This window comes from Salminus brasiliensis, chromosome 1 (assembly GCF_030463535.1).
Source record: "Salminus brasiliensis chromosome 1, fSalBra1.hap2, whole genome shotgun sequence".
NCBI lineage: Eukaryota > Metazoa > Chordata > Actinopteri > Characiformes > Bryconidae > Salminus > Salminus brasiliensis.
In genome coordinates, this window is record NC_132878.1 from 46,280,257 (window position 1) to 46,307,093 (window position 26,837).

A 26,837-nucleotide genomic window follows, 5' to 3' on the forward strand; every position below is an offset into this window, starting at 1 on the left:
TGTTGCAGTTTTTATAATATTGTTTGTAGTTTAATGTAGTTTTGTAGAAAACTGTTATCTACTGATAAGCATGTAAAATTGTATAAACATGTATTCTATTTATAAAAACAATACAAAATAGTTTAATAAAAAATGGCTCAGACATCTTTTGATGAACATTTATTAACATGGTCAGCTTTATACAGACATTTATGGTATAAACTAATTTATCATATTTATATTTGTGTAATTGCAGTAGGCCTACTCCAGTTTGAGATAACCAATCCGGTATTCTTAAAATGATCTGACATATTTCCCCATAGGAATTAATGATTTCCCTCAAAAGTGTGTGGACTCAGGTCTATTAGCAAAACATATTGAATGAGGTTTTGAGCAAATGTTTTTGCAGCCCACATTCTGGTCAAAAGCTTGTGGACAGCTCTAATAGTCAATTGCAGCTTTATTGCAGAACCTTAATGAGTGTTTCTTCCCTGGCTTGAGCCTCAGAAAACATCCATAAAAACATCCATGCTGTGTTTACAACCTTTTGGCTATAAAATATGTGGTGCCAAAACTAATCTAATATGATTATATTAGATGAGCTTTTGGGCAAAAGTTTTGGCACCCCATTTTTGTAAAGCCAAAAGGTTGTGAACACAGCATGGATGTTTTTTATGGATGTTTTCTGAGGCTCAAGCCAGGGAAGAAACACTCATGCTCCCATCTGGGGAAGCTCATAACCAACACGTGTTGATGTCTGGAGAGGTGTTTGGAGATGTCCGTCATGGGGATAGTCAATTAAGAGGCAGCGGTCACTGTTGGCTTGGGAGCAGCTGAAGTAGATGGCCAGGGGGCAGCTACAATGGAGGACTAGGGGACTGGACTGCCTGCCTTTGACTGTCCTCAAATAGTTCATGTTGCCCTCAATCAATTTAAACCCAGCGATGAACAGTTAAGCACTTAAGCAACACACAAATCTTTTGGTTGGATTTGATATTTTTGAACAGGCCCTCAACTTCCTGTCTTAAATACAGCACCTTAATATTTTGCTGTGGTCTACACAGAAGAGAGGCTTCCATTCATTTCATGGGAATTGTTAAGTGACATTAGCGACCCAATTACATCTTCAACTGAGCAGAGGAAAGTGAAATTTTACGTTTGTTTTAGAGGAGGATATTGACTACCATTTAATGTGCCAAAGAAGACAGTTTTAAGGTGGAAGGCTGGTACAACCGGGAGCAGGGTACAGCTGACAAGGCTATGGAGTTGATATATATGTACTTAAACTGGTAATTGCGTTATATCAGAGCCACAAGTTAAATTGAGCGTGATTTAATACTCAATTTTCTATTGTTGTAATTTATTTCTAGTTTAACAATAAATAGAGGCAGTTCATGCAAATCTGTGGTGGTTGTTTAACTAAAGTCAGATACAGCTTGAAACTGATGCCATAACATTGTCTAGGTCTAGGAATAAGCAAGCTGTGTCAATTAAGCAGTATAAATCAGGTTTTAAAAAATTGAACAAGTGTTTCAGAAGAAGTATAATGTGAACATTTAGAATTTCAGAACTATTCAGAAAAAAAAAAATCATTAGCATTCATTAAGTCTGACTGAGTCAAGTCAAAACTGATGAGCACAGTCCAAACTATGTTATTTCAGAATTCGAAAGTCTGTCCCACAGGTAGGTGAAGCACCAGTGCTAATGGCCTTTGGAAATCTGGCCACTCCAGATTGAGGGTGCATTACTCCCAGCTCTGGCTGCATTGCAACACCCATTGATTCACTGTAAGTAAAGATTAGTTTGAGATGGCTTGAAGAACAGAGCTCCCAAAGAAGAGCAAGAAGCCTCATCTGAGAAAATAAATCTGTGGTTTAAGCCTCCAAATTGTTACTTGAGAAATACATTTATCTTTTTTCCATTTTTGCATGTTTAGTTACCATGCTCTGCACTGATTTTGTTACAGTGATTTCCTGCTTTACCAAGTCTATTTGAGCAATCAATCGGAACAATCTGGTTACAAATAGCAGTAGCTGTCTGCATAATCAGATATAGCAATCATTGTACTTTCTCCAATGACTCACAATAATATTCTAAATACAATCTCGGGAAATTGTTTCATTATTGCACATATATTCAATAAATGTTTTAATAATTATGACCTGGAATCTTTTGTGTGAGCATATACAAATTGAGGCTGGACGATCAATCTGAGAGACTAAATTGATAGTAGTAAATTCTTAGTCCTGGGCGACAATCCCAGGTGATGCTCAGTTTATTCTGGTAATAAATATTGGAACCAGAAGTAATCCAACAATGACATAATAATGACTCCAACATTTAATAATTAAAACCACCATTGGACTGCTAAAGCATGTTTTCCAAGCCAACTTAATAATAACTTAAAAAATAAATACACAACAATAAAACAATAATGTGATTGCCTTCTGCAATTGTCTATTAATTATTATATTGTCTATCTGTTCTTATGTTTTATTATGAACTAAATTGCATTTCCTGCAGAAAGAGTATTGATTGTTTAGGTGGATGAAGGAAAGGATTGTTACAGCAAGTCCTTCATCCAGAGCTGCAAAGATGGGAAGAGAAATTGGAAGAAGGGAATGGCAAAATGTCAGGAAAGAGAGAAATATACATATATAGTATACATTAAACTAAATAATAATTTTATGAAAATAATAAGGACTGTTGACTTAATATGCAGATGAAGAACAAATGGTCTAATTGGTGTTATTTAGCAACTTTTAAGGTTTTAAAAGAGTATGTTGCCAGAGCATGGAAAGTTGGTCAATTTAACATTTAGTTTTAAAAAGAATGACATGTTAATATTTACTGCAAAATATATCATATGGTGTGTAGATTATGACAGTCATTTTTTTCCCTCACAGTTAGCCAATTTTCTGGCAAAAGACAGGTGAATACAGGATGATGAGGAAGTCCAGTGATAAAGATAAGAAAATACTTTTTAGAGAGAGACAAAGTGAGCATAGTTCTACCGAAGACGAAGAGGAGGTGTCTCAAAAGGGATTTAGGTAAGCGTGCTTTTATTGAAAACAACAACCCTCCCTTCTCTGACTTCCTGCTTCTTGAAAATTATTTCTTCATCACTTAATTATCATTATCAAAATGATCAAAAATCAGTTTACAAATGTATCACTCACCTGCATCAAATAATCAAAATTGTTAAATTGTTGTTAAAATGGTGCCAGTCTCTTCTAAAGGTCTGAAGAAATGCGCTGCTGTGATTGCTGTAGTAGGGGATGCTCACACTGAATCTCCCCTAACTTTGTTCTGATATTGCCCCTAGGGTGTCTGATGTACTTGGGTGGGTGAAGTGGGCATTTGTAGCCTTTCAGATACAACATTTGAAGAGTAACACACAAAATAAATACATTTCCAAACTTATATAAACATTATAACTGGAGAAGTATGCAAAATACTACCCAATGAACGCAAATCAAATCTGAATGGCAACCTGACCGGCACCTGAACAACAAAAGCAAATGGTTTCAGCAAACAACCAACCCTGTCTTTTCATTCTAGGATGCCAATCTTAAATAAACAAGAGTGACTGAGTGAAGAGTATACTTCTCAGCACACTCTGTTTAAGTTCTAATGTCATCTCCTGTGAGAAGTCAGGATATAAACTTGAATATAACCATGAAGAGGTATATTCTGGCAATGACATGTAGTCTGTAATAATGTAGTCTGGTCTATAGAACTAAAATTTCAGTATAAGGCATATCACAAATAAGCCAACATAAAGCCTTCTTGCCATCGGAAATGTTTGAATGAATGACTTCCAGGGTTCTCCTTGGATTGAAGCTGTTTGCAGGCAGTCCTGTTAAATCTTTAAACTTTTCCATTTGTGATAGACAGAGAATTTGAGATGCAGAACACTCTTTTGTTCTCATGTAGGCAGCAAACGCAACAGAACTGACCTGGGGTCCATTGTCTGGGACAAGCTATTAAGGGTTGCAGTTTCCTGAAAAGACAGTTGAGGAACTGTTCGACAGTAGCTGTATCAACTTAGGACACAAAGGCAACTTCAGGCCATTTGCTAAAATAATCCAGTCTGGTGGTTTAATTTCAAATGGTCCTATACACACGTGGACAAAATTGTTGGTATCCCTCAATTAATGAAAGAAAAACCTTTTGAGGCAATCACTGCAATCAAACGATTCCTGTAACTGTCAATGAGACTTCTGCACCTCTCAGCAGGTATTTTGGCCCACTCCTCATGAGCAAACTGCTCCAGTTGTCTCAGGTTTGAGGGGTGCCTTTTCCAGACGGCACGTTTCAGCTCCTTCCAAAGATGCTCAATAGGATTTAGGTCAGGGCTCATAGAAGGCCACTTCAGAATAGGCCAATGTTTTTAGCCATGTGCTTTGGGTCATTATCCTGTTGCAAGACCCATGACCTGCGACTGAGTCCAAGCTTTCTGACACTGGGCAGCACCATTTCTCTCTAGAATCCCTTGATAGTCTTGAGATTTCGTTGTACCCTACACAGATTCAAAACACCCTGTGCCACATGCAGCAAAGCAGCCCCAAAGCATAACAGAGCCTCCTCCATGTTTCACAGTAGGGACAACGTTCTTTTCTTGATATGCTTAATTTTTTCTTCTGTGAATATAGAGCTGATGTGCCCTGGCAAAATGTAAAATTTTTGTGTCATCTGTCCATAGGACATTCTCCCAGAAGCTTTGGGGCATGTCAACATGTAGTTTGGCAAATTCCAGTCTGGCTTTTTTATTATTTGTTTTCAAAAATATTTGTTGTCCTTCTTGGTCGTCTCCCATGAAGTCCACTTTGGGTAAAACAATGACGGATGGTGTGATCTGATACTGATGTTCCTTGATCTTAAAGTTAACCTGTAATCTCTTTTTCTGAAATTTTCGTATTATCCATCTCTTTGATTTGTCAATTTTCCACGTTCCATATTATGTAGCAATTTTACCTTAAAATTACAGTAGTTCTTTCTGCAAAACAGAACCTTAGTCTTTAAAATCAATTTAAAAAACTGTCTTCATATGTGAGACCTTGTTGAAAGGACACTTCAATAAACGTACCAATATCCATTCAGCTGCAAGAAAGGGCTCACCTGATGGTATCGGCATTAGGCACAGGGTGAAAAGCTAAGTGGACAAAAGTTTGTCATTCAAAACGTATTAAATCATTTGACTACACTTGCAAATGGTAAACTGTTTCGAATCAGGAGAGGGAAGTTGGTTATTATTAGCTGGTATAACAGTCTGTTCACTACAGAATCAGTCTGGCTGACAGAAAGCACACTTATAAACGCACACATTTAGACGAGAATGACTCCAATTGAGCGAGTGCTGTTGTAAGAACTGAAAGCTGAAATTAGTTTTGTTTTTGTTTTTTTCATGGTTTTGGATTGCGTGCTAAGCTAGTCCTTGTTGAGCTAGCTCATCTACAGCTCCACCGGACAGCTCGGTTCAGCTGCTGTTGACTACTACTGCTGAGCAACAGTCAAGTGTTGAGAATGAAAACTTGTATCTGAGAGAAGTCAAGCAACTGGTGTTGGGAGTAACAAAAAAGCAAATTGAGACAGGATCTGCCCTGTTTGGGCTTGTAGTGAGCTTATACTATTTAGCTAGTACACTAAACACCAGAGCACAGTCTGTGTTCCAGCTAACTGAGGATAAAGCGGTGTGCTTGTTTTTCGGCCGTGAACAAGCTACACCAGAAATTGCACACATTAGACATGTTGTAATTTTAAAATGACAGTCCCCATTTGCTGTTATACCACCCAACTCTAAAATGCATGCCATGACATTTGGACACATAGTGTAGATTTAAATTGATTGTGAGAGATTAGCGAGATGGAACACTGTATTACCTGTCTTTTTGATTTTATTTAGTTATCTGGTTAGACTTATATGTACATTTGAGTATTGTCAGTACAACATTGGAAGTTCCATGTAAGATACCAAGTTTACTTTTAACTTAGCCAAGTGGTAACTTAAAACAATGTGGGACTACTATTTGGTAGGACATCCATTTGCTTTCAAAACATCATAGCAGCCTTAGTTACATTTTACCAGAATAAAAAAAAAAAAATGAATTTGAGATTGTAGTTCATGTTGTCCTTGTGTCACGTTCATGCTATGAATTTCCTGTTCTACCACATCTCAAAGATTAGATTCAGATCTGATGGAAAATTACTGATCTCTCCCCCCCCCCCCATTTTAGTTTAGCTGGCCCCTATGTGCATGATTTTATGCATTGCACTGCACTTCAACAATTTTATAAATGGATACAGGTGTTTGTACTGATGTGCTTAGTAAGTGTTTGTGAGAATTGAAATCTTCACCTGTGGTAATAGATGCAGAGAAACAAATAAAATACATGATTTAGTTAAAGTGAGCCTAAATGTTTTCAATGTAAACAAATGTTTGAGACCCAGAATTAAATGTTAGAGGAATGGTTTAATCGTAGTAACAATTCTGCTTCCCAAACCCCCCCCCCCCAAAAAAAAGTAATCTAATATCTAGAAATATACATAAGGCCACCTGAAAATGTACATGACTGACAGTGTGACAACACTCATTCATATTTATATAATTGACAAAATATTACATTTCTTTCGCCAAGTTTGTGTCTGCTCTGAAAAATCTATGTTACCCGATTCTGGCGCCCTCCAAACTATAGATAACAATAATAATAATAATAATAATAATAATGTGTTTCTTCTCCAGGTACAAATAAAGAAACCTTTTTAAGAACAGATTAAACAATACACCCTTGTGATGCACACGCGCGCGCGCACACACACACGCACGCACACAAAAATCCACAATTTTTTTTTTTATATTTTTCTTTCCCAAAAGTGTAAAAGGCATTCAATTTACAACATTAACGTTTACAAATGTACAACTGTACAGACAAAATAAAAGCAATCACTACTAAATTTAGCAAGGCCTGTCTATCATCACTACATTTTTCTCTTCTACTCAACCAATAAACTTACACTTAACTGCACATATATACTACATTTATTTATATGAGGCAAACCCCCCCAAAAAAACAGAACAATATACTATTAACATGGAATATTGTGTGTATGTGTATATATATATATATATATATATATATATATATACACACACACACACACTTTATAGCAAACAGTAGCCAATGTCATATGCCCACCTGTAATGGCAACAAAGATAATTTGGATGGCACACAAAATGATTTTGCATCTTCAGCCTCAATTAATACTGCTAATCCAAAAATTCTGTGCCAAGGACACTATCTGTGCACTTTATCTATATGCACGAAACATATTCCAAACCTCAACTTCCCTCTTCTACCCAAACTCCTACAACCCAAAAATGAAAAAAAAGAGATGGGAAAAATGGCGATAATTAAAAGCTACATAAAGATGCATTCATCTCCATACACTTTCCTATGTTAATACAAAGTAAAACGGCTATCACTATATATAAAACAAACTGTTTTTAGGCCGGTGCATCTTAAAAACTACTTGACCATTAGATGCTTCACAAACTTAATAAAAAACTTTAATTTGGGTAAATATAAATGTTGACAGCATGCCAGTGCCCACCTGTCCCTTCCCCTTTTCTGATCCCTTTTTAACCCCACCCCACAATATTCATGGAAGGATTATTCAAATGTATTAGAGTCTTTTCTATATAAATGTAATTACTGTACTGTCAGAACTGCAGAAGTAGCTGTCTTGTGCACAATCCCAGAATAAAAAACTAGTGCAAGAGATTGTAAAGTTCTACTTGGGTTGTCATAGTACATGTAATGGAATGCATACTTATTCATCTATAGAGTAAATTACATGTTTCACCGGTCCAGTACTTAAAATGCAGTTATTAAAATTATTGGTGTATGCAAATTATAAGAATGTGAGTTTGGGGGTTTTGGGAGTTTAGGGAGTTTGATGCAAGTAATGGTATTTAACTATATCTTTCTTGCGTCTCTTATAACCATGCAGCTCTGACTGGCTAGTTAAGATCATCATTTGTTTTCCTTTGGCATTAGTACCATAATGTTAGATCAGGGCTTGTAAGACCAACACTTTCTCTCTGCCATTAGTAGGTATAAAAACAAATAAAACATTTAAAACATAAAAAATGGCCTTACAAATTCACTTGCTGGTGCATATTGTAAAACTATAAATTTCAGCAAATGTTTAAGTAAATCTCTTTTTCTCGCTTTTTTTTTTTTTGTACAATTTACAAGGTAAAAAAATGTACAAGATATTTATGTGGAAAAAGAAAAACAATTACACCACAAATAAAGATGATGTGCTTTTCTCCAGAAAGATCAGACAGAAGAAGTCTGATCTGCCCCACAAGAGGACTGTGGGAGGGTGTATAACGAGGGCCACCAAAGGGAGCATGATCGCAGCATTCTTAGGTAAAGCTGATGTTTTCATCTCCCATTCTTTGTTTTGGTTTTTCAAAAATTAAACAAACAAACAAAGTGAGAGGACCCTTCGGTAGTAAAAGTATGCTTCAAATGGAACGGGGGAGGGAGGGCAAGGGCAGTCTTCTTACATAAGGCCATTGGCAGGGCCTCCGATGGGGCCCAGTTCTGAACCGCTTTTCATGTAATATTTCTCCAGCTTCGCCAAGATGTGTTTGCCGTAGGTGTACTTTCGCAGTGTGGCAATGTGTGGTCGAATCTACAGAGAGTAAACAAAATTAATAGATCTGACAAAGTACCTTCAAGCACAGTTTCACCAAACACTGACATGGCTAAGAATTAAATACTTTCCACAGTTTTTAAGTACATTTTTCTTTGAGAGTGATGTTGCAATAAAATTATTTTGTTTGTACCTTGTGCATGATAATTTTACGTTGAGCAGGCTCAGCCATGTCAATCATCCTCTGTACCACATAATTAGCATACTGATCCTTCATCATTGTGTAGAGGGCACTATGGGGGCCATCCTTCTGACAACAAACTTCATCAATCAACAGAGCTCTCTCTGCACGGGATGAGTGGATCACACACTTCTCCACAACATTACTAAGGAGACAAACATCAATGTGATTAAATACACTCACAATCAGGAAACAAAAATGTATGTGTACAGTTGTGGTGAGAAGTTTACAGACACTAATCATGGACATATATATCATGGCAATATTGGGCTTTCAGAAATTGTATGCGTTTCATCCTTCTCAGATCTGCACCGGGATCCATGGACCACCCCCTGCACAATCCATTAGGTGCTGTAAAACTAACCCGTTTTATGTCAGCACAGAGAATCTACCTGCTGTTGTCAGTTATGATCACTAAAAGAAAATATATATAAGTCAGGTCTGTCAGAAAACTAACAATTTAACATTTAACTTTTTCAACCAATTCAACTGGACCATTCTGCCAACAATAGTGTTGAAGTATTAAACCAGAATTCTGTCAGAAGCTTGTTAATATCCAGGGTTGTTTAGGTGTGCTGTATGTGTACTTTTTGACCTTGTATGTAATTCTGATTTCAAAATTGTTCTGGTTTCAGAAAACTTCAGCACCAAATTATTACTTTCTTATTAAAAAATAAACGTACACTCACTCTGTCCACAATTCAAAGAAATAACTGAAAGCCCAATTTTCCAAGACATTGATGTCCATTATGAGTGAATGTAATACTTGAATAAGGACATGCTCTTCTAAAGGAAAGTTGACAAACCTTGCAAATTTATGCTGACTCAGAGCCAGAACTTTTCCTCTGACTTCTGCCACAATTTTACTCTTGTCCTCAGGCCGCCCATGCTCCAGAACATGCTGGATGACGTAGTTACCATACTGATCCTACAAAGGATATAATTGCAATAAAGAGTGACCAGACCATGTGATCTTTCAAATCCTCTGGGATTTATGACACGTTTCAAGTCAGTGTTTTTGGAATTCAACAAAAAAAAGCATCTTAAAAATGTTTAGGAGAGTTTCATATTGTTTCACTCCAAAAAGGAAATCAGTCATTCACTGCATAGCTCACAGGGTGAAAACTATACGCACTATACTAAAAGTCTGCTTTATGAAAGTCCAAAGACTTCGACTAACATTTGGCTTAAAATCAAAATCACATTAATATACCAAGAACAACGTTAAAATGTTATGAACAATGTTAAAAAATGCATTGTTTGTATACAGAACCATTTTAAGTAAAAAATCCCACTGATGCAGATTAGATTTTACTATACTCATAGCCTAAATTGTCAAGATTAGTCAATAATCAGCACATCTGAAGTCAATGTTGCTGGTTCAAATTGCTTTTTGGTTAACTCTCTGTAGTGTTGAGAGGACCCAGAGTACAAAAGCAAAGGGCAAAAATAAAAAATGTAGAGTAAAAAGGGAGGGAGAGGTTCATCTCGGCTCAATAGGGAAAGTAGTAGTATTTTGTGTCTAAAATAAGTGAAGATAAAAAGCAGCTATAGTGTGTTAAAGACAATGTATAGATTATAGAAGCAGCTTTAAGATGTTAAAACAAAGTTAGTTACAGAAAAGACGCCAGAAGGTATATGGGACAGAGAAAAAGGCGCATGGGTCTGACCTTGAACAGTGCATCGCTGGACACAGAATAATATGTTTTGGGGGCCATCTCCAATGATACGGCTTGATATTTCTAGATAAAATAAGGTAGGAGCAAGGGGATTGGAGTGATGTTTTTTTTTTTTACATTGTAATCCATCAGCTAAAGAAAGATTAACTAGTACCATGAACATCCTTCACTGTGCATAGATATGTTTCTTTTCAAAAGTAAGGGGGTGAAGGGGGAAAAAAATTGACTAGGTGTGTTTACCTGGCCTAACTGCTCAGAGTGTTGGTGGAGCTCATCCAGAATGGGCAGAGTCTGCTCCTGAGTACAATGCTCAAGAATTCGCTGTATCACTCTGCATCCATATGGGTGAGTGGACAGTACAAACACCTACAGAAAAACATGATGAAGAGGATGCTTAGGTCACTAATAGACATCTGAAGACTACAAACAAAAACCTTTGTAGAAACTAATGCGTAACAAATAGTACAAACAATATTCACCTTGTATGTATTTTCAGTTAAAGCATACTGAACGACTCCGGACACTTTTTAAGGAAAACCAAATGTACTGCAATGACAAGGCCATTTTCTGCTGTGTATTAAATACATTTGGGTTTGGGATCAGAACAAATGTCTAAATTCCATCAACATGTGGACTTTGTGTAAACAAGGTACAGCGCGTTCGCTCCTCTCGTTGCAAACATACCTAGCGCGTACCGGGCGGAGCCCCGTCCCTACCTGTCTGTGACCACATGTCTGTGTGGCTGACTTCAGCATACACACCTCATCAGACGTTCCAGACCAGTTCAGAAACAGGTGAAAACCTGGCCTGCAGGAGTCATCTCTGCCCTTCAAGACTGTTTTGAGTGCACTGCATGGGACGCAAGGGAGGCTGCAACTGAAGGCGACTCTGTTAACTTGGAGGAGTATACAGCATCAGTCACTGGCTACATTAGCAAGTGTATTGATAATGTCACTGTCTCCAAGACCATCACCACATGCCCAAACCAGAAGCCGTGGATGACTGCTGAGGTGCTTACGCTACTGAGGACCCGTGACTCGGCCTTCAGAGTGGGTGACCCTGAGGAAAGAAAGAGCCAAAGCGCAATCCGAGAGGCAAAGCGCACACACGCCCAGAGAATCCACAGCCACTTCAAGGACACGGGTGACATGTGGGAAGGGCATCCAGGCAATCACAAACTACAGGACAATGCCACCGTCCTGTGACAGTGATGCCTTCCTCCCTGATGCCATGAACGACTTCTATGCACGGTCTGAGGCACAAAACAACACGTCGGTGAGGAAGATCACGCCCAAGCCGGATGAGCAGGTGTTGTGCCTGACTGCAGTGGATGTGAGGAAAACTCTGCGCAGAGTCAACCCACGGAAAGCTGCAGGACCAGACAACATCCCCGGCAGAGTGCTCAGAGAGTGTGCAGACCAGTTGACGGATGTTCTCACTGACATCTTCAATGTCTCCCTGTGCAGCTCCACTGTCCCAACGTGCCTCAAGACTACCACCATCGTCCCTGTGCCGAAGAAGTCCACGGTGTCCTGCCTCATTGACTACCGTCCTGTTGCTCTCACGCCCATCATGAAGTGCTTCAAGAGGCTAGTCATGAGGAACATCAAGACCCAACTGCCCTCTTCATTGGACCCCCTGCAGTTTGCATATTGTCCCAACCGCTCCACGGACAATGCCATCACCACCACCCTTCATCTCTCCCTTACCCACCTGGAGAAGGACACCTATGTCAGAGTGCTGTTCATAGACTGCAGTTCAGCATTCAACACCATCGTCCCACAGAATCTCATCAGGAAGTTAAGCTTGCTGGACCTCAACACCCCCCTCTGCAACTGGATCCTGGACTAGCCCCAGTTAGTCCGGTTCGAGGACAGCATCTCCAGCACCATCACAATAAACACTGGGGCACCCCAGGGCAGTGTCCTGAGTCCTCTGCTGTTCACCCTGCTGACTCATGACTGTGCTGCGAAACACAGTTCTAACAGCATAATAAACTTAGCAGATGATACACTGTGCTGGGTCTCATCAGCAAAGGCGACGAGTCAGCATACAGAGATGAGGTGCAGCAACTGACAGACTGGTGTACAGTCAACAACCTTCACTTGAATGCAGACAAGACCAAGAAAATGGTTGTTGACTTCAGGAAAACAAGACACGACCACTCTCCGCTCAGCATCAACGGCTCCTCTGTGGAGATTGTTAAGAGCACCAAATTCCTTGGTGTCCACTTAGCGGAGAACCTCACCTGGTCCCTGAACACCAGCTCTACAGACAAGAAAGCCCAGCAGATTCTCTACTTCCTCCGGAAGCTGAGAAAGGCCCATCTCCCTCTACCAGACTCTGCAATAGCTTCTTCCCCCAAGCCATCAGACTTCTCAACTCCAGAGACTGAACTGATGTTTTTTTCTATTCCATGCACACACACACACTGTATTGCACTGTCTATGTTGCACCATGGTCCTGGAGGAACGTTCTTTCATTTTACTGTGTTCTCTGTATATAGTTGAAATGACAATAAAAACCCACTTGACTTGACTTGAAATGTGAGACAACATATCAGATTTGTAGCTTTTAACAAGCAATAATATCTTAACAAGCAACAATACAGTCTTAAAATAAATTAATCCTTTCCTCCAATTTTGTTATACTAGTCTGAATGGTCACAGGAAAAATTCCTGTTATGTTTTAGAACACATAGTACAGTGGTATGAAAGTTTGGCACCCCTGATAATTTTTATGATTTTTCTTTATAAATCATTGGTTGTTCGGATCAGACATTTCAGTTAAATATATCATAGCAGACGAACACTGTGAGAAGTGAAATATAAGTTTATAGGATTTACAGAAAGTGTGCAATAATTATTTGAACAAAACTAGGCAGGTGCATAAATTGTTGTTCAAGTTGAGGGGCGGATGGATTCCAGTCAATATTAGCAGATTCATGAGAACAATGTTCAAGAATCAGTGACAAAGTTGCACTAAACACTTAAAGTCTACTAAGGCATTCATGCAGAAGAATAAATACAACATTCTGGAATGGCCATCTCAGTCCCCAGACCTGAACATTATTAAAAATCTGTGGTGTGATTTAAAGCTGGCTGTTCATGCTCGGAAACCATCAAACCTGACTGAACTGGAGATGTTTTGTAAAGAGGAATGGTCCAAAATACCTTCAACCAGAATCCAGACTCTAATTGGAAGCTATAGGAAGTGTTTAGAGGCTGTTATTTCTGCAAAAGGAGGATCTACTAAATATTGATGTAATTTTTCTGTTAGGGTGTCCAAATTTATGCACCTGCCTAGTTTTGTTTAAATAATTATTGTACACTTTCTGTAAATCCTTTAAACTTCATTTCACTTCTCAAATATCACTGTGTTAGTCTGCTATATGATATGTTTAACTGAAATTGCTGATCCGAACAACCAATGACTTATAAAGGAAAACCATCAAAATGATCAGGGGTGTCATTTATACCACTATATATACATACACAAGATATATCATTCCAACCAGGTGATTATTTAAAACGATAAAACTAAGCATGGTTATTAAATTGTAATATTTACAAAACTTTATTAAAATTTCGAAGTAATCATACAAATATCACATTTCTCTTAAACAATTTTTATCCAACTTATGATATATAACTTCTTTTGGGTTGTTTTGTGGAATATTTGATTAAATGTTTTTTTCACTTTGTGGATCCACAATATTCTGCTATGCTATAAACTGTGTTAGGAAAAACACAAATGGTAATTTAATTATTACATAATGGTATTAATTATTACTATAAAAAAAGACCTGACCATATGTAAAAAGCAGAACAGTCAAATTCTCATATTCCAGACATTCAGGAGTTTCTCCATCCACCTCAAAATAAAAAAGATAAATATAGGAGGTGTCCATTAAATAAAGTTAGACCCACACTGTATTCAATCATGCATTACTCTAAATCAAGCTATTTTACTATAAATAGTGTTTACACAAGTCAAACTCCAGGGCTCCTATTTTGAAGTGCAGCCTGACAAAACAGGCCATCCTTGGTGAGAGAATCAGAAACCAGTATATATCTGACATATATTTAAAATCTGATAAAACTTTTTGCAATGACGATGATGATTTCTTATATTTGCTACTGAATGACATCTAAACTTGTTTTACTTTACTATACAAAAGCAATAGGACAAATAAGTTCAAAACCTTTGTTTGTATTAAACTTGTTTAAACATTACACTAATCTGACTGGATAAGGGACATTTTCAGCTGTTTTTTGTTCTTTTACTTGTTTGAGCACCCCTGGTCAAATTACATGTATTGTTCATTTTCTTTTGGTTCATATTGTTCACACTTTTGCACATTCTGAAGCATATTAGTTGCTTAATTTAACACACTGCAAATAATAAAAAAAACGGTGGCATGTGCAAAATGGTTTCCTATATATTACGTACAGAAAATGAAAAAGAAGTCTTAAATGTGCAGTCTCATGCCAAAGGTTATTTATGTATAAAAATGCCTAAATGTGAATAAGTTAATAAATTCTCTACAGAAAAAAAAATCTTAAAAAAAAAAAAAAGTATTTAATGCTCTATTTTATTCATGCAATGAAATGCTGAGAGGGAACTTCACTGTGCTCTGGGAAATAAATGACCAGGAAAAAGTCATATATTCACTTTAACCACATCAAAGCATACACTTGCTTAGTGAACTTCTGTAAGGTATTTATTCTAAATAATTTCAATAACAACTAGAAAAGTGCAATTCCTGAAGGAAACGTGAAACATCTTAAATAGTTCCCACCACCTGCTGGGTTGTTTCTCTGGTGTTGCTTGATTGCACTGGTGTTGCTGATGGTGGATGCTATTGTCAAATACAACTACTAGAATAAAAGCAGCAAAGTATGTGGCCATACTTCTTTTGAACTGTTTTTGGTGAGAATCTTTTTAACAATTAGTGTGCTTATTGTGTCTGGTGTGGTGAGTTTGTGTTGTGTGTTTATTTACCTTAAATTTCTGTGACCCCTTAATTTTAATGTTAACTGACGTTACATCTTAAATTTCACAGATTTCACTTGGATGTACTCTCTCGCACTCTCAGGCACATTGCTTAGGTACTCAGGCCCCAGTTTTTATGAGTTTCATGACAAACAGCAATTCAACATCTGTGGATGTAGCGGTAACGATTTAATCATTTTGCTAGGAGATGCAGGGATTCCCCCTACTACACTAGCCACATAACAAGCTACCTCGTTGTGTGTCAGTTTCTACACCCCTGCCTCCCAACAGACAGTATCTATAAATGCTCAGTTCTCCCTGGAGCATATTCTGCAATGGGAATCTCATGAGAAGACGCTGACAAAGGTACTTTGTCCAGTCTGCGGTTGGTGATGAGGGGCACTAACAGCTTATGATCTGTCAAGTTTAAACTGTTCCTGTCCACTTGGGTCTCTGTCTAACTTCTTGCATGCCCACACGCTGGCCATACTTTCCTTTTCTATTTGGGCATAGCGTGTTTCTGCTTCAGCATGCCGTCTGGAGCACAATGCCACAAGTTTCCACTGCTCTCCATGGAGCTGAAAAAGTACCCCCCCCCCCTGTCCATAACTACTGGCATCCACCGACAGAGCAGTGGGTTTGTTTACATCAAAATAGGAGAGTGCTGGAGCAGTTGTCAACAGCTCCTCGATTTTTTCAATGGCTGCTTGTTGTGCGTGGTCCCACATCCATGTGTTCTGATTCCATTTTAGAAGCTCATAAAGTGGTTGCCCTACTGTTGAGAGGTTGGGAATGTATCTTCCTAAAAAATTCACCATGCCCATAATTCTTTTCAGCTCTTGCAAATCTGCAGGTGGAGGCAGCTGCTGAATGGCTTCCACTTTGTCTGGGTCCGGGTGGATACTGGACCAGTCAATAGGATGTCCAAGGAACCGTAGCGGATTTTGCCTGCTGGAGCACTTCTCGCAGTTGAGTTTCATACCAGCTGTCTTAATGCGATGCATTACCATCTCCAGACGACGATCATGCTCCACTGTTGTGTCCTCATAAATTATGACCGCTCTGCTCTCACTCAAAGCTTTCCTGTTCCGACACACTCTAGCCCAACTTTGCTACATGCATTGGATTTGTAATTTCCTAGCTGGGTAATTTTCATCTTTGATGTGCCTTGCTCTCCCACATTGTCCACACTAACCATCATTTCCACATTTTGGCTTACCGTAGATGCTTGGTGTATTTGCAGCACTTGTGAGTTATCTCATTTATCATCCCAGTTAGCTCTCTCAACCTCTTCAGACTTCCTGACCGTCTCAATTGTCAATGCTAGTGTCAGTGTTCTCACCCGGTCTTTGCACTCCCTAATGGAAAAACATGCGTTTGTGTGTTACTTTTCTCAGGGCACAAAGTACTCATTGAATTTTCCCCAGCACTCAATCAAAGTCATTTCTCTGTCCCTGTGAGCGGTAGATGTTTTCAGGAAACACTCTTCATGGCGTATATCAGGCTAATTACTTGCACGGCGATATCCTCCTTGTCTAGCTTAGTGGCGGTTCTGAATCTCAGAAAACGCTGCTTCCAATCCGGCCACTCACCTGGCTTGTTGAAAGAAAAGTTTGTTGGTGGGTTGAACTTGGCCATGACCTGTTTACTTCTGACACCATGTAGAAAAATGAGACTGAGGCTTTACTCTCTCCAACTTTTTAGGAAGTGTTGTGAATTAGCGTTGTCTCAATCACATAATTTTCCTGACTTCTTAATGAACCCATTGACAAATGTTACATATTCATTTACATAGCTGCAGTTTTAAATGCGTCCCAGTTATCACACTCGAAGCAGTTCTGTAACAATGACTCTGCCTCTTCAGGTCACCCACACATTGTCTCACCATTGCTTTAACTTGTTCCAGCAGCTGCAGTTATGTGGGCTTTATCAGTTGACAGATGTGGTCACTCTTACTGAATGGAGGCAGAGGGCTGGTTCTCCAAGCCTTCTTGATGTTCATGTAGATATGATCCAGCTTGTGAAGTTTTCTACATTTGCTTGTATGACCATCTTGATTTATGCCATATGCTGCAGGGTTCACTTTCACTTTGCCATGTATTTGGCATATCTAAACACCTCTCTTTTCCATAGATTGTGATTGAATATTTACCACGAAGCACAGCTTGCATACCATCATAGCATGAAAAAAACTGTATGATTAATCAGACCTCCTTGCTAGCCCTCGCTAGCTGTGCTTATGAAGGCCTACGTGCATCAAAAGAGTGCTTTCATCAAGCCAAATTCATTCCAACAAGACATGGACTTCATTCAGCAAGAAAGCGAAGAATTTCAACAGGAAATCATAAGCCGAAAAGGAACGGGCACATAGCCTGGTTGTCTGAGAACAACATATGCCATATGTACATATGCCTCTCTCTAGATCTAGGTCAAAATCTTGCTCGACTGCACCTATGAGGATAGGTATCTTACGATGTAAAACACCCTGTGTGACCAACCATCGAAGTACCTTTAGCACCACTTCTGGCAGCTAGCTGACAGACCAATCACAGCAGCGAATGGCAAATTTAGGGTGAAGTGCAAGGAGGGAAGTGTGGCGGATATACCTCAACCAGGGGTTACATGAGCTTACCTAGAGTTCTCTTTTATCATTTTTTGGTACCTCACTATGGCAATAATGAAGCCAACTCCCATGCAGTGCAAGAAAGCCAAGGTAGGGGGAATAAGATGGTTTAAGCCCATAGATCTGTTAAGACAATGCTGCAAAAGAAAAGAGAAGATGAGATAAAGAAGGCAAATGGAGTAGCACCAACAAATGAAATGATAAAGGGACTAAGATCTTATAAACTAAGACTTTCTAAAGCTCCTTGTGCATTTTATACACATACGTACAGCATGCATGTGACACACAGTTCAGCCTCTAGGCCTCTTTAAAAGAGAAAGGGGAGGTGGAATGCCATGTGCTCTAAGCTGAAGCATTAGAAATATTCCTAGCCCAGGGCATAAAAGCCGGGTTAGGACTCAATGTAACTTTAGCCATGCATATCAAAATCCATGCTGGATGCACAAAAAGAGAGTGTAATTTGCTAAAACAGTCTTAGAAGAGAATATTACATTATATGCTCCAAGTCAGCTTGAAGGTGGCTGGAAAAGCATTTCTATGACTAAAGAAATGTTCCATAAAAAATTAAAACTAAGCAAATAAGTTTTTGCTCACACCAAAACTCAAACACAAAATACTACTAAAATAGCATGTGGACGTAGCTCTAGTGCACTGGATAGTTGCATCCACTTCAAACGTTAGATATTACGTCACCACGACCTTAGAAGGTTTGATGGCATATGGCCAGTAAGTGCTTAAAAAATAAAAATAAGTCAGTAAGTCTCGGTGTACAACAAGCAAAGACCAACAAACCGTTTTATACAGTACAAAGAGATGTGTGCTGTAGGGGTCACCAGTAATAAAGAGAGTGATACACTGAGACTAAAGGTTTAAATATAGTTGCTGATGCATGTCTGTGTTTTACATTACCATAATCCAAAATAGATATGTTGCTTCAACAATGCTTTTTTCTGGTGTGCATTGGGAAATTAATTTAGTTTTGATACAGGAAGCCAAGTTTTTGCGACTGTGTGTCTGTATGCTTGTTATGCCTAAAAGTGCATGTCATCTAACCATATGTCGAGCTACCTCTACTCACCAACTCTTTTCTCGTCATAAACCTTGAGAGTTGTGATTTTAAATGCATTCAAATTGATGATAGATTATCTGGAAAACAGCATCAGTTTCCAAATTTCAAATATTTGTTTATCATTTAAAATGACTGCAAAAGGCAGACTGGCATTAAGAGAGAACTGATTTAATTTTAAATCATTTTATAGTCGACAATGAAGGGGATGTCATTATTGCAGATACAAAAAAAAAACTGAATACTGAATCAATTCTTGAGGGACACCTTTAGTGATTGGAAGTAGATCAGATTTGCTCTGTCCCAAGGCCACATACTGCTGTCTGATCAGAGGTAATGGCTCTGTAATCAGAAGTATTAAATGTTTAAGCAAAATCAAAAGGATGGCTGAACAGTGTTTCTATATATGGCAGTTTTGAGATAATCTAGAATGAGTAGGACAGAATTTACAGAAAAACATTGTGACTTGATCATTCATTCAGGATTTATGCCAAGCATAATAGATTTGATAGTAGTCTAAAACGATTAAGATTTGAAGTAGCACCTCCTTTGTGGAGAAGAATTACATGTGCCTTTTCCAGATACTAGGAATTCTGCTTGATAAAATAAAAAAGGTAATGTGTGTAACATTGTTCTAAGATAACCAGGGTCGCAAGCTAAAATGACCTACTGCAAAGTTATATCTGGGATTTTAGAAGTATAGTTTGTAACTGAGCACCAGGTAATTTTAAAAGGCTTGATCAGTAAAACAAAAAAATTAACATTTCTTTTAACCACCATCTGAAATGTTTACAGTGTTTCTAATGGATCAAATAGGACAGTAGTCACTAATACCAGAGTCAAATACACTTTTAGAAGTACGTAATCTTATGTTAAGTTGTAGTTTTACATCAAACGTTATATGCCACAGCAGCTTATACTGCAATATACTGGTTACATTGCTTGAATTGAATTATTTGACAAATTATATTAAATATTATTTTGTTATATAAACAAATAAACTAATAAACAAATCACTTGGCATTGTGGAGAACTATAGTAACATATCCCCTCTCATGTCAGATTGCCCTTAGAATATTACAAGACAGATAAAATGAGACAAGCTCAGTTGGATCAGAATACAACATGGCTGAGAAGGGTTGAATATTACTGCAATTGTTGCCAAATGTACATCATGAAATCCACCTTATGCAAATACACACTCATCACAAATAAAATCAGCACCCTTGATCATAACTGCTCTGCTTATGAATCTAAAAAGCTCATTGGTCAAGCAATATAGAATTAAAGCCTTTTTACACCTGCCAATAACATGCACTTTGTAACCAGATAGTAAAGACTCACAGTAATATTACTTGCTAAAAAGAGTGGTCAAATATCCAACCAGAATTCTGTGCCATAAAGCTTGTTGATGGCTACCAAAATATCTGGTCATTTTTACTGGTAAAACAGTAAAAAAATACTCTGACTTACAACCAGCAAATCCTGGTGAAAAATCATATGCAGACATTGTGAATACCCTTTGATTGCACTTTTCACCAAAACCGCTGGTGGTAAACAAAAGATGCAGTTTTCACAAAAGAAATCAGAAGAATAGAGAAAGTGTGACCATCTGAAGCAACTCTTCGGAGCACTTAATTTGTTTCACGCAAGACAATCAGAGACACACTAGTATGCCAACTCAAAAGCATACATATGCAAGCTATACAAAGCTGAGGAAAAGTAATCAGAAAGCAACAGTAAGCTACAACAGAAGCACAGCATCTCAGCAACACAAGTAAAATGCACAAAATAGTGACTGAAGCACAAGGGGTCAAAAACACCACGTTATTGCTGTGGCAATTTAGGGTGTCATGCACTCGAGTAATGGGGCAAAGATTCTTTGTGCAGGGGCTGCAGAAAGAAATACCACATTAGGTGTGCAAGTAAGGGGAAGTAAAACACAGATAAGAGTGCAAAACAGAAATATTACTAAGCTGTAAAGCACTGATTATAGTGATTTATCTATTGACGGAATGACACGGATTTTGGCTGTAGAGGGGGATTCAGAATGCCAGTGTTTCAGTAAAATCAACCTCTTTCAGACATATCTGCAGATGCAAGTGGACAATAGTTGTAAAGAGCTGCTAACAACTGACACAAAGGTTTGTTCAGGTACAAGCATTTGCCTTTTTGAGACATGTAAGCGCACTCACTGTTTCAAATAGGAACTGATCAAATCCTGAGTGGCCTGCCTGTGGTCCAGTGCTACTTCAGAAACAGCCTAGTAACTGGAAAAACACGAACAACTCTACTGCAGCATTAGAGCATCCTAAGGATTATGGCCTACGAGTTCACAAAAGCATATGTAACTGTTTTCAACAATCTGTTGAATACTTGAGGCACATAACTACCATTGGTCTTCACAACGCACTATTAAAGATGAAGACTTCAAATGCTTTTGCCCAACTCAATGTCAGTCCAGTTCCACTCATTCCTGGGGCTTCTGAATTACTATATCAAATTAGGGGAAATAATTAGGGGCTTGGCTACAGTTTTAAAACCACTATACCAGCTACTATGCGTGAACAAGCAATGAAGATAAAAAGAACACATGCCTTTGAAAGCACTTAGCAATCACTGCTGATCCTAAGTTGCAAATTCAGTGTGCCTGTGACACCTTACCTTATGGTGTGGGAGGGATATTTTCGCACATGCGAGCTTGTGTTTTGGTCAGGTACAACTGCATTCGCATCATGCCCTTTAACATAAGCAAAAATGGATAGGCCCAGCTTGAAAAAGAACTGCCTGCCATCCGCACCTGTATGGTCTGTCAGCAATTCACACTGCTGACTGACCACAGGCCACTAAACACAATCTTTATATTTTACACAGGTATACCTTTCCTCTAGTCGTTAGGAGAGGAGTGAATGCAGAGATGGGCTCAGCTGTTATCAGCCCAGACATACGGCAATCCAAACTGCACCACAATGCTGATGGACTTTCAAGGTTGTCTCGGCCAGTGACTTGCCCTTTGAGCAGCAAGAGGCAAGGGAAGTAATCATAGTGATGGTGCTGTAAAGGACTCCTACATTTGCGACCTTACCTATCAAGGCAACATGAACTCTCAGTCCAGGCAGGATGCATTCTCTGGGGAAGAAGGATTGTTTTTTTCACCAGCGTTGAAAAAGGTGGCATTACAGAAGTTATACTCAGGCCACTGGTATGGTGCAGATGATGAAAGCAAAAAAACTATTTCTGGGGTCCTGGTCTGGATGGGGACCTAGAGGAAAAAACCAAGTCATACTTATGCCAGAAAATCAGAAATGCACCCCAGCCTTCACCCTTAGATCCATAGGACTGGAGCAGGCAGCACTTTGTTTTTCTGTTATATTAAAGCACCATCCATTCTACAGCCAAAGTCTTTCCGGCCACCTTTATACTGAAACGATCCTTACAATTTGATCTACTGAGACCTCCCAAGGCCAGACATGTTGTACAATGTAAAAAACAAGCGCAAGTTATCAAAAAAGAAGAGAAAGCCAAAAAAATATATATATATACAGGGGACAACATACTTGCACGCAGCTATACGGTTTCAGTGATTGCTCATAATGAACCTGTGTCATTCACAGCCCAGACATCTGATGAAGCTTTTAGGGGATGACATGCAGATCAAATGTTGCAAGGATCTCACAGCTCTCCATCAATCAGTGAGCCTGACATACAGGTGCCTTTAGATGTCACCATGAAACAGCTTTCTTTATCCTCACATCAGATGAATCCTGATGGAGCAACAAGAGTCGACTGCTGTTCCTGTGTCCATATCAGTGTCTGACAGGTGTCGAGTTATCCTGCAAGAGAACGTTATCTCCCTTTTTGATTGACTTATTAGTTAAAGCAATTGTTAGGTGTGTTGAATGTATATTTTTGATCCTTCATGAGTAATTTTGACAACATTGGTTTCAGAAACAATACGCATTCTGCTCAAGAAAAAGAACAGTTCAATCATTAAAAGCTCAATTTTGCCATTAAACTTATATCAATTATGAGTGTATGCAAACGAATGACTACAACTGCATGTGGAGGGTCTGAGAAGACAAGAAATCTATTTAAAATATATTACAAAATTATATGAACATCTGTATAATTGTGCAAGGAGGTAAGTTCTACTCAAAGTGCCACTGCGGTTGATGTGCACCACGTCTATGAAAATGTCACTTGTTCTGCACACATGCACATCCATGTTAGCATTGAAAATATTTTTCTACATGTCCTAGCGTGTCAAATCTGTGGAATCTACCGTTCTTTGTTTTCTTTCGCTACATAACACAAGGATCTGAAAGTGCTTTTCAAATCAGGTGTTACGTATCTTGATTAAGTTTGGTCTACATGAAATTTGCATTATATATGCATTAAATAGTATAACAATTAAAGCACAGACAGATTTTAGAATTTTCTTGCAGCCTTTTGATATTGTAGTGATTGTTTTCTAATCTAGATCATTCATTCTGTATTATCTTTTCTTTATTTTTGTACTTCCTCCATTGGTGTGCCAGTAATGCTTAGCAAATTTAAATTCTAAATGAAAGCACCAGTCTACTGTTTTTTTATTTCTGTTTAGCGGAGTTCTTTTATACAGTGGCAACTGATCTGTAAAGCAAACTTCTGTGTGTGTTGTATTTTCTACATCAGTATTTTACAAATCTCTGAATTTTAGCTTTGTTAGATCACATTCATGGTGATGAAAATTTGACGCTGTAGAGGCTGAAAGTGACGTGCAGGGGTGAAGTCCACAGTCAAATAAGGACTAAAAACAACTAGACTGCAGAAAGGTGTAACCATTCATAACTCATTTTATTTTACCGTCTCTTACTTTTTATTTATCTAACTATGTGTTGCTATCCATCTAGCAGCTGCAAATATTAAACATATTTTATTTACAAATGTATGCAAGTTGGTATGGACGTGTGTATGTATGTGTGTGTGTGAGAGTGAGTGAGTGAGTGAGTGAGTGAGAGAGAGAGAGAGAGAGAGAGAGAGAGTGTGAGTGTGTGTGTGTAATGTGTGTGTGTGTGTGTGTGTGTGTGTGTGCGCGTGCGTGATGAAAGACACATCCTTGTATATGCAGACATACTTGGTCAATAAAGCCAAATACTGAATTCTGATTATGAAACCTAAATTCTATTCTAAAACCATTACTTTTATCTTGGGTGAGCAGGTGTCTAGAAAATTCTAGATTGTATAGCATCACTAGTTCAAGCTAGTATGCTTCTTCAACCAAGATAATAACTAATGCTATTAATGAATGAATGTTTTACCTGGCCTTGGAAAGCATCAATGATGAACTGCAAGGCCTGGGGCTGAACACATTCTATGCACTTCTGTACAACATGGTTGCCATTCTGATCCTTGACACACTTCAGCACATGACCATCCAGCTCTCGCACTATATCACCCTGAGAAAAACAAACATTAAGGCTGTGATTGCTGATCCTTAAGTGATACTCTATATTATATCTTGCAGTGGAGAATATTTTACTAAACAAACATTTCAGGATGTCTGTACTACGTTGAAGGCAAACAGAAAATAATCTAAAAATGACTTACAATTACCTGCTGGTCAGAGGAAATAGACTCAAGAGCTTTCTGTATGACTCGGCAGCCATACATCTGAAGGGCCAAGGGTAGCACATGGCCACGGATACGAGTAGCCAGAGCCAGTTTTTGATCTGCACTACCAAACTAGATAACATACATACAATTATTCATATATACATACAGTCTACCATTTTTAACTATAGATTTTGAAGAAAAAAAAAAAAAAAAAAAAAAAAGATTCTCACCTCAAAGAACTTCTGAATGACATAGTTGCCAAAGACATCAGTCATGAGTTGATAGGCAGCCTGTAAGATCTCTCCAAATACCATTTGTCTTTCTGCGGGGGTGGCTCGCTCCAACTTCTGCTGAATAAACCTGGGGAATTTAGTGACAGAAATGTATAGATTAAATTCAACTTCAGAAGTGCAAAGCAGGAGTCAAATCGTCACATGGGCTACAAAAATACCGCCTACATCACAATTTCTGTACTATAATAAGATTAATAAAAAGAAACAAAACATTGTAGGAAGTATCCACTTTACTGTTTTTGTCTGTTCATCCAACTGGCCATATCAGCATTATGTGTGTGAATTCCTTGGATGTCCATTCAGTAGTAAAGTGAATCTTACCTTTATATCACCACATAAAAGCTACAAAATATTTTTTAGTAAGTAATGGGTACTGCAGCAATTTACATATGTGCATATGCACCCTGTGCATACAGTATGTACATTTTCAGTGTTTTCCTGATGATTGACTCATAAATACTGAAATTACTGTAGAGAGTTCTCTGTGACTGTGCTTTGGAATGAGTCCTTGGCAGAGTAACAGAGTTGCTCAAGTGAACTAATGGAGGCCAAACTCTTCAAAAATGGTTTTCTGATTTTTTTCTAGGCTGTTGGGCTTTGATTACTCTTTTTGAGGTCCTCAGGAATCATCCTTTTGCAAGGAATGGCACATTTCTACAAACCTGTGTGGTAAATGCCAGAATGTGATTTCAAATTTAAATTTTGAATTTTTTAAAAACTCCTGCTACCCACTCAATTGAAAAATCTGACTCCAATTGCATTTTTAAATTAACTCACTTGTTCACATAACATTTTGGACAAAAGTACTTGATGTTTGTTTTGCTCAATAAATTGAGTTGATTGGATTCTCTGCATCTAGTAGGATTGATGAAGATCTAATGACCTTGTAAACTCAGTTTGTGTTACTTTCAGTATGGCTGAATAAGCATCAGGATGCAATAAGCTTGGCTTATACTAAGCTTGAAAAAAAGCTTGATTTTTGTTTGTTCAATTTTATTTTTATACAATACCTTCATCAGACTAGTCTGTATTACTAATTGCACATTAATAGATTCCAGTCAGTATCTACTGCAAACAAATCTTAAAAGAAATGTACAAAGACAAAACTCTTTATTTGATAGTAGATCTTTAAATAAAAACAAAAAATACTGTATTATAAGTAATAAGTAAATAAGTATTTAACCTTTTTGCAATAACTCAAAATAACTCTTGAGCTAAGTTTCTACCTGCTAGAAGTTGTTTTGCCCAGTCTTCCTGGTTAAAGGATGCTTGTAGACATTATTTTCAAATTGTGTCACAGAATATTGCTTGTATTCTGATTTGAACTTTGGCTTCTCCATTGTGGGAATGGAAGAACTCGCCTCTTGTTTAGCCTTGTGCTTGGGATCATCGTCCAGTTGAAAGGTAAAATTGCTCTGCTTCTTTAGTAGAGGTCTGACCACAGCAACTTTGAGAACATCTGAAAATAGTGAAAAAAGTCATAGGTGTTTTGGTGGCCTCCCTTACTACTCTCCTTCTTGCACGATCACGCAGGTTGTGATGACTGCCTGCCCTAGACAGATTTACACATGCCATATTCATACCATTTCCTAATGATGGATTTAACTAAACTCCAGATGATCAGTGATATTTTAACAACTTTTTCTATGGGTTGCATGGAGTGTTTTTTTGTTGTCATGGTGTATTTGTAGCCAGGAATACT

At 38.2% G+C, this 26,837-nt stretch overlaps 1 protein-coding gene across 12 annotated transcripts in view; it reads right to left on the minus strand.

Annotated features, from left to right (window-relative positions):
• Positions 1-7,101: 7,101 nt before the first annotated feature.
• Positions 7,102-26,837, minus strand: part of pum2 (pumilio RNA-binding family member 2) — a 77,203-nt gene continuing 57,467 nt past the window's right edge. For 4 of the 12 annotated variants that reach the window (XM_072679801.1, XM_072679781.1, XM_072679830.1 and 1 more), the window contains 8 exons: positions 25,073-25,202; positions 24,837-24,971; positions 24,548-24,685; positions 10,804-10,929; positions 10,555-10,626; positions 9,691-9,812; positions 8,837-9,029; positions 7,102-8,682 (listed from right to left, as the gene is read on the minus strand). In XM_072679801.1, the coding sequence (XP_072535902.1) occupies positions 8,551-8,682; positions 8,837-9,029; positions 9,691-9,812; positions 10,555-10,626; positions 10,804-10,929; positions 24,548-24,685; positions 24,837-24,971; positions 25,073-25,202 (1,048 nt within the window). In that variant the 3' untranslated portion in view covers positions 7,102-8,550. Of the gene's footprint in view, positions 8,683-8,836; positions 9,030-9,690; positions 9,813-10,554; positions 10,627-10,803; positions 10,930-19,561; positions 21,518-21,911; positions 21,988-22,127; positions 23,081-24,547; positions 24,686-24,836; positions 24,972-25,072; positions 25,203-26,837 lie in introns of those variants that run through there. The other 8 variants (XM_072679792.1, XM_072679821.1, XM_072679811.1 and 5 more) reach the window with 8 other exon arrangements.